Genomic DNA, 17059 nt, shown 5'->3' on the forward strand with positions numbered 1-17059 from the left:
CAATGTGATCTCCCGAATTTTGAAACATAAGTAATAAAAACCTGACTGAAGCTCTGGGCCTTGTTTTTTATCTCAAACACAAAAAAGGTTATTTTTTTGGTATTGGCCTTCAGAGCTGAAGATTGATCTGCACATATTTTGCCTTTCCTTGTGCCTTGATCAATATGTTACTGAAATGGCAACATGCAGCTGGCATCACTGGCATCACCAGCTGGCTGGTGTTTGTGCTTCTCTTTGCAAGAAAGGCAGATAATGGCTGGGGGAGCAAACGGGGCGCGACGGTAACATCCACATGTGTTTTTGACCCCCATGGTTGACAGGACTGAAATCCAAAAAATTCAAGCAGTAGGCCAGGGCAGCTGAGGAAGGAAAGCTGAAAGATGATTTTGGATGTCCATCAGCCAACCTTTTTCTTTTTTCCTTCTTCCCCCTAAAATCCTTTCTTTTTCCTGAATTTACACCTACTAAATACATTTTATAGGTATAAAAACAGAACCTCCAGCAACCAGCCCAATCCGGAGGATCAAATATTAATAATTATAATAATAATAATAATAATAATAATAATAATAATAAATAATTAACAAACAAGTAATTTGTCTCTCCTTTTTACCAACTGGTAATATTATTACTAGCGATATTATCAACAGGAAGTACCAAACAAAAAAATTTGCATAGAAATCCAGTACAAACAATGGTAAAGGAGGAGAATAACCCTTGTTCAAAGGAGCTTACAATCTAAGAGGTAGGGGAAAATAGAATACAATATGTAGAGGAATTAAAACTGTGATTGCTCAGTAATAGCTGGTTGGGGCAGAAAGGAAGATGGGTAGCCAAGTTGAAAAAGAAAATTTTAGGGCCTTTTTGAAGGTATTAATGTGTGGGTGAGCCTAAGAGACAAGGGAGGAAGTTCGAGAGAGTGGGAACAGCTCTAGAGAAGTCTAAAGGTCACTTGTGGGAAGAGGTTATGAGTGACTGGCTGATCAGAAGTTCATTGGATGATTGGAAAGGGTGGTTATGGAATATTAATGGATTGAGAATGTTGATTGGACAAAAGCTGTGAGGAGATTTATATCTATAAAAGATAATACTATGATAAATTTACCCTTATGTGTCATTGCCAGGACAACCATCAAAAATTTCTGAGCCACATACTAAGTAAATTTCCTGGGCCCCCTCCCCTCATGTCTAACTTTACAAAAGGCAAACTCATTTATTTGTGGCCCAGTAAAGATTTACCCCTTGTGCCCCCCTTCCCCCAGCCCTGCCTATTACCCTTCTCTTTAAAAGAAATATACTCTTCGGTATTTATAATTACAATTAACATCCATTAATATGATAATATCATAATTGATATGTTCACTGCTTTACTGCTTTCTTAACTACGCTTGATTATCTTAAAAGATGAGATTATTAATTACAGATGTTTAAAATAAAAAATGCAAGAATACAGTTTTAACAGTATGGCTTATCTACTCTTTGCTATTATAAAAAAAGCAATTTACTGTTTTGTTTTTATGAGGCATTTTTATTAGCTATTTGTAAAACTAACGCATTAAGCGGTTTTATTTACTTAACAGCTACTAAAAGATAATAAACGACATGTAAAATGTCTGGATATTATTCTGTCACTTTGGGAAATGAAGTCTTAATATCTCAAACTGACCATTTTTAATAATTAATAACTTTGCTGTTTACATGGTTTTGACATGTTTATGATCCATTATTACATGGTTGCTTTTGAAGGAATATATCAACTAGTATAAACACAAAAATAGACATATAAAAATAAAAAGCAAATTTTATAAAAACTAAATCTTTAAAATTCTGTGCAGTAGCACTTATACTGGGAAAGGGAGGGGAAGTACTAGGGACCAATAAGGTATCCTGCGTCTATGTTTGATGAACAAAAAACATATGGGTAAAAAGGAAAGGAAGAAAGGAGAAATGGAAAAGGAGATGACCTCACTAGGGTGCTACTGCTCATTCATTGTCCAATTTTAGGCAGGAGACGATTAGGGATGAGCGAGAATGCCTTTGACATTTTCGTGAAAATTTCCTCGAAATTTCGCGGACCCATCGGAAGATCGAGAAAATCATTGAAAGAGTACCGCGGCTGCAATGCAGACGTGGGAATCCTCTGTGAGCGTTCCCGGGCACTAGAAGTTAAATGAGGGCAAGCCCTCATTTAACCTCGAGTGCCCGGGGATCGCGCACAGGAGGATTTTCACGGCTACATTCATCAAAGCAGCCCCAGTACTCCTCCTGTTAGTGTGAGTCCCGCGGCTGTGCTCATCAATGAATGCAGTCATGAGAATCATCATAGGATGATTCCAACCGCTACTTTCATTCATGATGAGCACAGCCGTGGGACTCGCTGGCCGAATTTACACAGGCCGTTCTCGCTTACATGTTCGGTATGCGAGAATGGCCCGATTCGCTGCGAGATCAAACTTTAAAATTTTGCTCGCTCATCCCTAGAAACGATGAACTTACCAATTTGTGTTGTTTAACTGCAGCAGAGATAAATCAGGTCACCAGGCTGCTTTGGTAGGTGTGACAACCTGCATATGTGTATCAAATTATGCATTCAACTGTATATTTTGTGTATCTGATATGAGACTGACATAATGTGCAATCAATGTCAATTGTTTTTTTTTATAAATAAGGCAAATGCATAAAAAACATTTTAGGAATGACCATGTCCTGCAGAATAACCTCTTTATCCAATGCTTAAAAAAATATATATATATATGTTATAGAAATAGGGTAATATATTTTTGCAAAAAATACAAAAATGAATAATGTTGGTGATATAAATATTAATGATAATAACTGTTAAGGGGATACAGTGATTGAAAATTTACTACGGTGCATGGGTTTTTTTTAATAACCATAATCACATTAGGAAGAAATTACAATTTACTATACCTTTAGGGAAAAACTCTGACAATTTCTTGGAGTAGATTTTTTCATCAATCTCCAGAAATACACAGAATATTATACGGTCTACCTGCAAGACACAAAGAATAAAATAAAATTAAGGTTGGCAATTTTTAAATTAGGCTTAATGAGTTAATGTTGAAATTGACACTTTATTTTACATGACATCTTTAAAAACATTTGTATCATCAGCACAAAAAGAAATAAAATAAATAATCTGTAGCTGACAGTTCTTTAAATAAATTTCTATACAATTCCTGCTAGGCCAGCAATTCTCCTATCATATATAATTATTTGCACAATTCTAATCAAACCATAGCAGGAAGGCAATGCTATACATTTCCCTGACAAATGCACAGAACAAAATACAATAAATAATTAATGCAAATGCTGTAAGCACATTTAAAGCATTTTGTTAATTTATAGGGTATTATTTTTAAATTCTTGCCACTGTGTTGGATATTCCTGTGGTACAAATTAATTTAGCCAAATGTAGATTCAAAAATACGGCCTCTAATAGACAACTCAGATCATAAGAAATTCAAAGTGGTGTCAAATTTATCAAATTATTAGTTTACAATCTTCCTGTTTTACTATATCTGACCAGATTTTAGCATTATTTGTCTAATTCTCAAGCAGAGAAAAACAAAAATATTCTAAATTTGAAAGTCTTCAGGACAAAGAAAAGCAGAACACAATCATGAAAATGATTTGCTGAAACAGATAAAGCTTAATCCTAAATAATGGTTCCACTCTTAAGATTATCTAATGTTTTTTTTTAATATTGAGTTTATGGAAACCTGGTAACAAGATGCCTCTACTTGTTAGGTCCTAATTTTGTGCCATGGTGGGAAAATTCGCTCTCGAGGAGGAAGGAAAGTCAATGGTAGAAGATTGTGAGTATAGGAAATGTAGTGTAAAAAATCTATGATCTTCCGCAATTATACTGATTTTTAGCTTCAATCAACAACTAAAATATTAGTCTTATAATGACCATGCAAGTAACAATACCATATTTGTCAGAAATCTAGTCTTTCAAACTATCATTTTTACTTAAAAGTAACGAGTAAATACGAGTAAACACGAGTAAAGACGAGTAAATACAGTTAATTATAATTAATTTGAAATGTATGTTTTTCTTTTTTGTAACAATAAAGGTTTTTTAATTGGAACATTGGGCCTAATTTATTAAAGCTCTACAAGGCTGGAGAGGATACACTTTTATCAGTGAATCTGGGTGATCCAGCAAACCTGGAATGGATTTTTTCACAGTCATTTGCCAGCAAATGTTTTGAATCCTGGACCAGATCACCCAGCTTCACTGATGAAAATGTATCCTCTCCAGCCTTGGAGAGCTTTAATAAATCAGGCCCATTGGTGGAAAAAATCAAATCTGCAACAGGTTTGTAACTTTTTCCTTCATATGAAGATGTACTTAACAAACTGACAAAAAAATGTTTTTGTAAATACTACAAACAGTGTTCTATTTTAATGTACAGCATAATGCAATTAACAATATTCTTTTGTAACCAATAGCAGTGGTTTCTGTGTGGTGCTTGTTCACGGAACTTCTGCAGGAGTGTAAGTGACCAGTTGACCTTCTGCTTTTTCTTACAACATGATCATGTATTTCAATAAGTAGACTCCCATTTACCACTCAAATAGAAGGTAACTCCAAAGAGTTGTTGGCCTTCAGGTTTTAAAAGAAACTGTAGCAGGTTGGAATTTGCAGTGGCATTTTATAAAATCATTGTCATATTTGTTACAGACCAGGAAAGGGATTCATTTCTATCAGCAAATGCTACTCACCAATGATATCGAGGAAAAATTGTAAATGTCATGGTTTTAGACTGTCCACCCAGGTTTCTTTAATCTCAATTCTATAAAATGAGCTGAACCCGCAGCGTCTTAAAGCCAAACTAAACACTGCGATACTCACCAGTCCCTGATCCTCTTGGAGGGCAATGCTATCTTCTTTCCCTTCCTGTTGATAATCTTCTTCTTCCATCTTGATTGAGCAAGCCAGGACAACATAACTCGCAAGAGTGTGTTGGCTCGCAAGAGTTCATTCATTACCAGCACCTGCAGGGAAGCCCAAAGCAGGGGTATTATCCTGGCAAGCAAAAATGACAGTGCATGCCAGATCTCTGGGGCTATGAGGCAGGTAGAAGAGACTATTGTAGAAGGGATATTACGTGTCACAGAGAGTAATTTTTAAACCCACAGCATGACCTGCTAAAATAAATTAGAAATAATGCAGTGGGGAGGACTAACTGAAATTTTTATATGCATATATGGTTTCTGTCTGGAAGTTTTTAGTTTTCCAGTATGTTTATTTCTCTATTGGTTGAACTTGATGGACTTACGTATTTTTTTAAACCTATGTAACTATATACAATAAACATTGGACCTGATTTATTAAACCTCTCCAAGACTGGAGAACATAGACTATCATGGGAGAACATTGGTAAGCCCGGACACCAGGAATGGATGTCTTAAAAACATTTGCAATAGCTGGCAAAATTCTAAACCAAACTAATTTCAGGTTTGCTGGATCACCTGTGTTCACCTATGATAATCTATCTTCTCCAGTCTTGGAGAGCTTTAATAAATCAGTTCCTTTGGCTTAAAGGTAATACCTCTCCTTTACCCACCATCCCTACCTCTCAAAAAAGGTTTATTCTTCCAAACACCAGAAATACTTACCTAAATCCATGGTCACATGACACACTGACTCCCAAGCCTTGTATGGGTGTCCCTATCACTGTCTAGGTGACATACGCATTTTCTATTGACTATCCAATGCCGAAATCCTCAGAAGACACATGATGTTGAGAAGCGCTGATCAGGCTGCAGCGGTGCCTAATCCATTGGCCATGACAAAATAGTTGACGTAAGGGAGTATAAAATAAAATCTATATATATTAATTTAAGTAACATTCAGCTAATTGGGTGTGAAGGGGCTGGAATGGGAGATGATTGGAATGTTGAGAGATGGTATATAATTTATATTTCAATTCTAATATGTGTGTTCATATTTTTGAAGAACGTAGTGATGGCCTCATACACAGCTGTCACATCCCATTTCATTTGTGTTTTCTAATCTAACCATTATCTTTATTAAATGCATCACTGGGTAATAATCACAGATAGAGTCCCTCCACAGAAGACAGTGAATTAAAAAAATTAATTATGATATCTTAGAATTATTTAAATGGAGATCTCAGAGCTGGGCTTGACAAGCTTTGAATGAAAAAAAGCCATGAACAGGAATGCCAAGTGTTTCTGAAAGCATTTGCTTTGCTAATATATACATCAAGAACAAAGAATTCATTTTTTTCCCAGACTCTCAGACTTGATCGTTTCCCCCTCAATCATTCTTCTTCATTATTAAACCCATGCCGTGGAAGAAGGATGCACAGGAATACATATGAAATATTTGAAAATGACCTCCATTTTTCACTGTTACTTATGTGACAGCTGACATAGCTAGGATTACCCGGCCTCAACTTGATGGGCCTGTATCTTTTCAAAGTGAACTATCTAGCTTTGACTAAGACAATTTGCTAAGCTGGTATTATACGGCATAAAAAAGTAGATATGGCAAATATACAAACGTCATTGATAACTGATGATTTTTAGGATGAAATATGCTGAGGTCTGACACCTATTTATCAAATTAAAATTCTTGCTTTCATTTTCAAACTACACTAAAAAGAATTAGTTGGAATCTGATTAAATTACCTGTACTTTTTTTAAAAAATATAAAAGTGGATTGCTGCCAAAGAAATGTCCACAGATGCTTGCTATGACCTTTACAAGCCAGAAAAGTTTCTTCTTAGTTTAATTACCAGGCCTAACTTTTATTGACCCAAAGCTCCAACAACTGTCCGAACATGAAGCTCCCAATGGCCACCAAGCCAGCCTAATAACATAGTGAAATGGCAGTTGGTAGAGTTTAACCAGATTTAAACTTGGTGCCTGCCCCTTTTTACCTTGCTATGTCCCTGGCTTCAATCCTCTCATGTAAATATTTGGGTGACACACTTTTAAGTATGTTCCAGGTCTTTCTGCTCTAAAGCCATATTAGACCTTCACCCAAAAAATTGGTACACAAGCCATTTTAAAAAATACTGTAGACATAAATAATAAATATAAAAAAAAATATATAACATTTTGAGAGAGCCCTATAAATTAGAAGGTTCTAAACTATAGTTTTTTTTCATCTTATGGTATAGGACTGTGCTCACCCAGGACATGGAGGAAAATCAGGGACTAGTAAGGAGCACTTGCTGATTTTTAATAGGAAAGAAAAACTAACATTTCAGGCTAATAAAGATAATATCAAGAACCTTGTGGCATCTGCACATAGGCAATCTGCTGTTAAAGCATTTTCTAGCAATGTATCTTCTTATTGTAAATTGGGCCATGCTCCCATGGCTCGGTGCACATTTTGGATGCACAAAATACATTTACTCCTGTGTGCGTGAATGGGATTCTTGGATCGTCCATCAAAATGGCATACCTACACAATATGGTAAAAGCCCCAGGTGCAGGCAGTAAACTTTAGTTCAAATTTATCATTCCAACTTTATCATTCCAACAGGTTTGCTGTACTCCACTACCCCCCACCCCCCCTCCCCAGTAGAACATACCTTCTCTTGGCTTCTCTAGCGTTCCATTGAGCCTTCGGGAGCAAGAAAAGGAATCCCTATGTAAGCTCCCACTCTATCCTAATAATACAACAAATGCCATACAAAATTATTTTTTGTTCATAGTGCTTTTGTTTTTAGTCCTAAAAAACTGTAGGACCTAGGACCATAGCAAATCTAGAACTGAAATTCCTTTTTTTCCAACTGTGTTCTTAGTGCTCCAGACAATATTTGGGTTTCTGGTGTCCAGAAATTTCTTTGCCATCAAGACCTGTGTAGCTGAAAAAACCTAAACATTTTGTAGCTTGTATTCCAGAATAAGAAAAATAGAAGAGGATGTTTTAGTGTTTTGACATGTGTGTTGTATGTCACATCATTTTTAATAATTTGTGAAGCATGGTTAAATCTGGTGATTAATTCCTGACTTTCCATTGAACTGCCCTGAAAATCTTATCTAAGGTATTGCGAAGATTTTTAATTAAATTGCTTTTAATTTTCAAGCTACACTGCTGTCATGTCTGCCACTCATCATGCACAGCTGCCAAGCTAAGATAGTGCTTTTGACTAGTAAGACCACTGCTGAATTTTAATGGCATCAATGCCTGGATTTGGAGTTAGCATAGGAAAGAATAAAGAACTGGAAAGCAAAAAAAGCAATAGATAACCAGCTTGTTCCATGTGTTTATGATGAGTGCGGAGTTAGGTGTAATTAGTACTGCTTGGAATGGTGTAAACTGGAGGGGAACAAAAGAACATAGAGTAAACCAGTGCACTTCAGCAATGGATACAAAAACTGAGCTCCTGAGCATGTATTCTAATTATTGGCTTCACTAAGTGTTCTTTATAAGCTGAAAGATGCTATATACAGTGTCACTCACTTATATAAGGCTACCTTATCTGCCAAGAGAATTGGATCTGTCCATTCAGTCCTGAGATCTACACAGCCGGACCAGCCTGTTGACTTTCAACTGCAGTCCAGCAACACAGCCTGGTCACCTCCGTGCCCCCAGCCTGTGCTTAGGAAGTAAAGGAGCAACAACAGCCTGATGAGGTTATCTCTCTGCCCATTTCTGATAGTATGTTCATTGTTAGCACATGTGAATTTACCACATCAGATTGCTCTTGTCTCAGACTGTCTCCCAGAGTGTTGAAGCACAAAAAATTGCAAGAGAATGCAATTAAATTAAATTTAGGCATTTATTTGATTTTATTTTGTATAAATGTTTTTACTACAAAACTGCATTTATTGATGTTTTAGAGTTGGAGTTTTGCATTGGAGATGGAGTTCTGCATTGCTGTTTTGTTTGTCCGCAGGTATTGTTTTCCTATCCGGACATAACATACCTTACTTTGTGGCGCTGAGTGCTTTTATTATTTGATCCTAGACCATTATTTCCTATTTTCTCTTAAAAAGTCTGAGAATGAAATCCTATATTTTAGACTCCTTTAGTTGTAATTTGTAAAGTGCTTTGTAGAGTGAGATCCCCAACCAAGCATTCCATTTATACCACATAAAACAAGAGCTACACATTACACTAATGCAGTATCTTCTTCTTTTAACAATACGCTCTCTCATTTCACCATAAGGTTAGGGTTGTCATTATGACACAATTTTACTTGCTAAAGTATGATTTGTGGGAATTGAGATAATGGAGCTTATATATTACAAAATCCAGTGCTTACTTTGTAAGCATAAAAAATCAATAAGAATTAAAGAAGGCTGTGCCGAATCACATTTGCATGCATTTTCACTTCAAAAGCTTTCAAAGAGAGAATCACAGAGAATCTTTCTGTTAAACTGCTCCTTTCAGTGTCACATGATAAAGTCAAAGCTAAATGTGAGGAATCACACTTCAGGCCAATAGCAACCTGTCAGCAGTCTGCATAGCCTTCCAGTCTAACCTGTGCTGTGAAAATTATTGATGGAATTGATAGGTTAAAGACTTTATTCTGCGCGGCTCCTCCTTTCTCCAGGGGTCTATAAATCATATTATAGTCTTTTATGATGAATGGAAATCTTCAAACTCAAATTCTTGTTTTTAAAAGAATATTTCTATAAGAGAGAAATACTAGAGCTGCCACTGCTCCCCTTCTTTTGTAATTTCTTGCTACTTTTCATAGTTCTAGATGGGATAGCTTTGTCTCTGTAACATGCAGGGAGAAATCCTCAATTGCATGCAGAAAGCAAAAAGTAAAAAGATTCAAAAACCTATCTTCTGGTTATTTTTTTTTAAATTGTCTCTCAGGAAGTGTTTGAAACATAAATACAGCATGGGCTGCAGTACTCATCTACTCCCTGGAGCTGCCCACTGCAATATTGCCTTTTTGCCAGAGAGGTCCTCAATCTTTTAGACTGTATAAAGCCCAGGCCATTACCAGGAAGCTGAATGAAATACTGCAAGTGAGGACTCTTATGGACTTTATCACTAAGCCTAAATCAGTGGTTGCCAACCTTTTCAGGCCCACGGCCCACTAAATTTACAAGCTCCAAACCACGCATGCGCGGGGAGCCGAGTGTCACTCAAAGGGGAAGAAATTTCCCCAATTTTGACATCATGATGGCAGAACCCGCTCACTCTCCCATCCTGTATGGGGAACATGGTCCGCATCTCTGGCCGGTGCGCCCCCACCAGCAGGGTCCTTCTCCTTACCACTGGCCTAAATGATGGAACAGTTAAGGAAGATCTACAAAGTAAATCAGCATTCTGTTCTCCTGTTTGGTCAGCATATATCCTATCAGTTGTCATGCTTGTGTTCATGCTTGTGGTACAGCTTAATCCCTAGTTTTGTTCCTTGCCCTCCCAGTTAAAAAGTCACTGTACAAGGGGTTACAAGAAGGAAGACAAAATCAGATCATTATACTATCTGCAATTCAACAAAATACATTTAATGATCACCTAATGACATTGGGGTTTCTCTGAACCTGAAAGTCTAAAGACATACTGAAGTGCAAAGAATAATGGGCCTGCTTCCCAAGCAGGAATCACCAAGAACTCACTTTAACAGTGTAATGATACAGAGAACAGTGCTGACATCAACACATCAGCGTCACTGTCTACACCATGAGGGCCCATTCTATCACATGACCTAACAAAGTCTAAAAACAATAAATATGAAAAATTAATGGAAAGAAGAAAAACTGGCAGAGAACTGAAGGGGTTTAGGGACGGAGAGGAACCTGGAACACAGGGTTGATCCTAATGTAAAGCTAAATGTGAAAAAAAAATAGTAAGCAGGCAAGTTCTTTACTAAAGAAGGGTCGGGCAATGTCCCTTCTGCAATAAAACAAATGTATATGTTTGTTTGCAATATATATATTTTTTTAATTGTTCTCACATATGTGGCTCAGTGTACAATCCTGGCATAGCTGTCTGCCTCAAATGAATGAACTTCTATGCACATGTTTGGGAGTTAGGTCATTCTGGCCTGGCCATTTCAGAAGGTCAATGATCTCTCAGAACCGGGATGAGGACGCAATGAAGATAATGGCACCAGAAGGGGCATCTCCTGTCCTTTCTTCAATAAAGAACTTGAACGCTCACAATTTTTAAATTTTTTTAACTTTGATCAGCAATAAATCATTCATCACTACAAAGTAGTTTTGGCTTTAAATACACCTGAAAGATAAATGAATTGTGTGTCTGTAGCACAGCTGCACCATATTCCGTACAACTTTAACAGTTTTGCTGATTTTATTTTTTTTACTTGAGTTGCCTTTAAGCAGTCAGTATTACTACCAACCAATAAACGATTTTATATTACCGCTTAGAAAATATAATATTAGATTTAGGATTGAAGAACACATTCAGCTCAAGAAATAACAATTTCAAATAGGTAGCAGAAACATATAATGTAAATGAAACTCTGCCCATCATCTCTGCAGTCCTTTTCTTTCATTTCTCAAGAAACATCTGCAGAGGTGGTGCTATTATGAAAACTTAATAAATGCTCTTTAATGTGTCAGGGAAATTAATATACTGGAAAGAAAAGAAGGTCCCTGCTGCCCTTTATTGTTAAGAAAGTGCAAAATAGAGGAACTACTTTATTCCCAGAAACAACAGGTCATTTCTTTGATGTTCAGTATTATTTAACAGTGCATTAGCATTAATACGAAATCCCAGGCAGCATGCTAATGTACATCACACACTGAGCTGTGATGAAGATTAAAAAAGAAATGTTGTGTTGTCAGTTACCAGGTTGAAGGTCTGAGCAAATGGCACATGGTTCAGTTTTTGGGAATTGACATCAAGAGACACAATTGCCATTCTTAACTGCATAGACAGTGTATTGAATGTGTGTCTGTCTGCTGCCTACTGGGGATGGTTTTAGAAAAAATAGGGTCCTGGAATAATATCCAGTTCCCTTTACACCCTGCCAGTTCATCATTGGGGGGTATTGGAGAAGGTGAGGGTTATTGGCAATCACCTAGTTTGATCTATGTTAAAACTAGGTCTGCATACCAGACCTACCATAGCGCTTCAGCACCAGACTAATAAGAAAAAAAACAACAAAAATTACTTACTAATTAAAATGCATTTAAAAGGCAGCTAATTTAAAGCAAAACTAAACTGAAAAAAAAAAAATCACACCTTCCTGGAATTCTTCTTGGTCCTGATGCAAAGCAAGCGCCAACCTTCTTCTGGCTATGGCACCCGATCTTGCACTGTGCAGGCATGAGATGGGGTGACATAGCTTGCTTTAAAGTAAAAAAAAAGAAAGTCGATCCACTACGCATGCATAAGATCAGCATCTCTTTCCCCTCAGTATAGGAAAATGTCCCTTCTGTTCATGCCCGAAGGAGTAGCCAAGAGCCTCCCAGGATGCATGACGTAAGTATTCCGGAAGGCTCTGCACTCTCATTCAGTCTTGATGGCTGCTGCAATCAAGATAGAAAAGGGTGTGCATATAACAAAAAGGGATATCTACCCTTTTATGTTAGGTAAACATTTCAGTTTAGGTCCACTTTTAAGCTACGTACACACGTCAAATTTTTCTCGCCCGATAATCAGCTCGGGGCCTATATTGGGCGAGAATCCAGTGTGTGTACAAGCCCGTGTCGTTCATCATCTGTGGATCCCTCCTGGCGGATCCACGGACGATGAACGGCGAGTGATCATAATGGAAGTGAAGGGGGAGAGCGCGCGCTCCGTCGCTCTCCCCCTCCCCTCTCCATACAGCAGATTGGTGCTGTATGTAACGCACTCATTCATGCATCGTGTGGTTCTTATCGCTGGAAGATCCTTTCCAACGACAAGAATTGCACGTGTGCTTGCGGCTTAAGGATTTGAGTCTACATATCATTCCCTTGTAATTACCAGCACAGCAAGGTTCAAATTGTTTAAAAAAAGGCAGCACTAGGGATAAAGGTATGCCGAACATAGGAGTGATAACAGAATATTTAATGACAGGAAATGAGAACAATGAGTGATGATTCATCATTGTGCTGCTGCTCCTTCATTGTCCAGTCAGTATGCCACAGGTGTTTTCTTGAGCAAGGTTTGTTTCCAGTGGTGTGGAGATTATGGGCCCGACTAGGCTGTTGGAATCATAAGTATGGCTGCATAGAGTTAAAAACACTGAAGTTCAACTTTAAAAGCTAACCTATACTTTGACAATGAAGACAAAGCGAAGAGAAGAATGAAGTGCAGAAGTGTTTTTTAGGCAAATTACATATATATTTAAGTGAAAAATCTTTACACTCCAATCATGAAATATTCTAATAACAATAGTGGTACAATTACAATAAATTCAGGTCTTGGCCCCTGGACAATCTTTATGGAGCTTTTATGAGACTGGATTCTATACAAAGTTCTCCTTATTCATATAGGTTTTGTTGTAGTAAATATAGGTATCTGAAAAAAGGAGATACCATGCTAGAGAATTCTTGTAGAGGGGGAATAAGTCTCAGATCCCAACGTGTTTTGCCCTTTTGGGCTTCTTCAGGGGAAATTCAGATATATTGAGCAACTATAAAATTGCAAATATAAATTGTTCTCTCACAAAGCAACAAGTGCAACCCACTTTTCCCAATGTCAACACATTTCTTGCCCACATTTTGATCCTTTGAGTGCATAATTTTCCTTAATATCTTAACCCTCTACTGTGGAGAGTCAGTGCCTAATAGGTTCTATATCTAAGATTAGTATGACCAGGGAACATTTCATATAATTTGGGTTTGAAGGCCAAAAGAGCTAAATATGGGTCATCCCTCTTATTATTTTTTGTATTTTGCTAACTCCATTTGCCACTTTATGTATTTGTCTGTGCTATATTTCATGTAATCTTGTTACTTCTGAACATGATGGGGTTATATAACAGTACTGCACAAAAAAAAAGTTATCATTATGAGCATGGATTGAAGTAGGATCACTAAAGGTCAAAAGTTAAAATGAATAGGACTCTTGCCGTGAACTAGTCTTGGTTTGCTCACCTCTCATCGGCTCCATAAATGTCTAAGGGAATTTCTCTGATGCCTGAGGTCATGAAAGAAAATTGGACTGGAGCATTCAGCCAATTTATTAGTACTTTACTGGTAAGTAGTCCTTGTACAAGACATTCACTTGACTTCCTCAACCCTGAATCCCTCAATTTTAGCTGGCCCTATGCATATATTGGTATATTCAGTCGTTCTATGGAATGATTCTCGGCTCTGTTGATTATTCTTTTTATTAGTGATAGATAGCCTATGCCTAACTGCTTCTTTTCTTCGAAAAGGTACTTTGTAATTCTGTCCTTGCCGGTGAAAACAGCTGTCTTCCCAAGTGTAATTCTTCACCGTATGTCAATGTTCAAGGTATCAAAACATTTTAAAAAGAACTCATGTTGATCTTAAGGCACCTTCAATATAGGCCAACGTAAAATATTCATAAGGATAAAAATGTCAACATACCATAACATTTCATGAACCTGGTAAGAGAAGGGTTTCCTCTCAAAGGGATTAGCCTAAAATTAATTGTAATACACAGTAATTGAATGACTTGCGTCCTAAAATAGCCAGCAGATGTTGCAGTATTTTAGAGAAGGTTGCAAGCTATTCTATGTTAATCCCACCAAATCCATCTTTCAGGCCTAATTTTGCTTTTGCAGCTTGAGCACTAAAGACCTATAGAGCAGATTTCTTTTCATATTGATAGCTTCTATTTCTGTCAGCAATCTCAGGTCAAATAGATTTTATTTTCTTTACTCTTACTACGATCCAGGAATAAATAAAAAAAGAAAGAGCAATTTGCATATTTCCTTTGCACAGCTAACCTGCAAAGCATTTATCACTAAGTGGCACAGTCTCTAAATTACATAGATGCGTTTTAAGCAAAAATATTTAGTGCCTCAGTACAATGAAGATAAACTAATCTGTCACAACACACATTCCAAGGAGATACTGTACAAGTACACTTACTGTGCTTAAAGCAGAACTGCAGAAAGATGGAAAAAAAATACTATATAACCCAGTTGTATGCTCATTAAAAAAATCCTTGCCAGCCACTTTGCATATTTTCACTGCAATGCATTACATTTATAGCATCTCATTTAATGTGAGTTTTGCATGCTTTACATGTGCTGTGCTTAGATTGCCTATTAAAAATGAACGGACTGGGGGAACACCAAAACATAATAAAAAATGGGCATAAAAAAAATGCATTTTTTATGATATGACGCATGGTTGTGTGCAACTCGTGTGCTTGGCTGAACAGAATAATAAAGATTTTGGCACTTAAAGTGTACCTAAACTCAGCATTTTTTGCTTTACATTGAAGGGTAGACAACCCTTCTAAATAAAGTAAAAATTGTTGTGTGTTTTTTTTTTTTTTTTTTTAAATAAGGGTGCAGCACCGCCGCTTTAAGTCTTAATGGGTGCGCAGAGCATCCCGGGATACCTACGTCACGCATCCCCAGAGGCTTAGGCTGCTTCTTCTGCCCATGCCCTGATCTTTTTCCACCAAGGGGAAAGAGTTGCCAATCTCACGCTTGCGCAGTGAGATTGGATCTCTTTTTTTTCCCCTTCATATCAGCTATGTCACCCAAACTCCCACCTGCACAGTGTGAGATCGGGTGATGTTGCAAAAAGACTAGAAGAAAACGGAAAAAATGCTCCAAGATGGCGGCGCCCGGTGCTTCCTCAGCGCCCGGACTAAGAGGAATTCCAGGACAACATGGGCGGGGATCGTGGGAAGGACAAGTGCCATAAAGGAATCTGTGAGATTACAGGTAAGTGTAATTTTTTTCATTTTTAGTTTAGTCCCGCTTGAATTTAATTCTCCAAGGTTGGAAAAAGTACACTTTTATCAGAGAACCTGCATGATCCAGCAAACCTGAGATGGATTTCTTAAAAGTAATTGGCTATTTGTTAGAAAATGTGTTCAATCCTGAACCAGATCCATTCCAGGTTTGCTGGATTACCTAGGTTCATTGATGAAAGTGTATTTTCTCCAGCCTTAAGGAGTTTTAACAAATCGGGCCACTGTACATGTATTTTACATGTATTAAACTATACATAATAAACTAATAATAAACTAAATACATTTATGTGTAAGTTTCTTTAAATAAATTTATGTGTAAGCTTCTTTAAATTTCACACAGTGAGGCCTATGTTTCTCTCCTAATGTTATATTTATTCAAACAATTGCTATACCAGGACTGATGAACTTTATTTATAAAGTTTATTTATGTAACACCCAATAATGCCTTCAGATCCTAATGTTATATTTATTCAAACAATTGCTATACCAGGACTGATGAACTTTATTTATAAAGTTTATTTATGTAACACCCAATAATGCCTTCAGATCCAGGTGTGAGCACATGGGTTGTAGGAGATAACAACAGACCTGCATATAAATTTAGGTCCTTTGATGGATGTCATTAACAGAGCTGTGCATGTATTTTATACAACAAATATACAAATACACAACTAGATCCCCTGCAATGCTGGTTAATAAATTCCATATTACAGAAACATGAAAATATTGAAAAAAAACATTTTATAGTTACTGAATTTTTTTTTTTATTTAGTAAAAGAGTAACAATTCTGTATTATCTTGTTCATGAGCAGCAGCACATAAAACAGACAGAAAAGGAAACCAACATAACCACAAGGTCAAGGAGTCAAGCTAGTTGCAAATATAATTTCTGTTTCTTAAAGGTACATTACCAAAGCATTCAACATTGCTGATGTGCATCTACCGATATACAATGAAAGATAGTAAAAAACATCTAAAAATCACACAATCAACTAAGTTTGCATCTGTTTATAAATCAAAAAAGTTTCTAAAGCCTATATTAACCCGCTGTATATGCAAATGTCATTGCCAGAATACAGAAACTCGTTTTACCAATTATAACTGTAAAACCCAACATGCAAGTTAGCACTAATTTCCTGTGCTTACAAAGTTGCCATCTTAGGCCCAGGACAGTGTAAACCTTACATTGTTTTTATATTTAGTCTGCACATGCACTAGAACTGACAA

General features: G+C 36.9%; 1 protein-coding gene across 5 annotated transcripts in view; it reads right to left on the bottom strand.

Annotated features, from left to right (window-relative positions):
* Positions 1-17059, bottom strand: part of MACROD2 (mono-ADP ribosylhydrolase 2) — a 1216811-nt gene that overhangs the window by 96794 nt on the left and 1102958 nt on the right. For all 5 annotated transcript variants that reach the window (XM_072409610.1, XM_072409609.1, XM_072409608.1 and 2 more), the window contains one exon: positions 2932-3013. In XM_072409610.1, the coding sequence (XP_072265711.1) occupies positions 2932-3013 (82 nt within the window). The remainder of the gene's footprint in view (positions 1-2931; positions 3014-17059) is intronic.

This window comes from Pyxicephalus adspersus, chromosome 4, assembly GCF_032062135.1.
Source record: "Pyxicephalus adspersus chromosome 4, UCB_Pads_2.0, whole genome shotgun sequence".
Taxonomy (NCBI): Eukaryota; Metazoa; Chordata; class Amphibia; order Anura; family Pyxicephalidae; genus Pyxicephalus; species Pyxicephalus adspersus.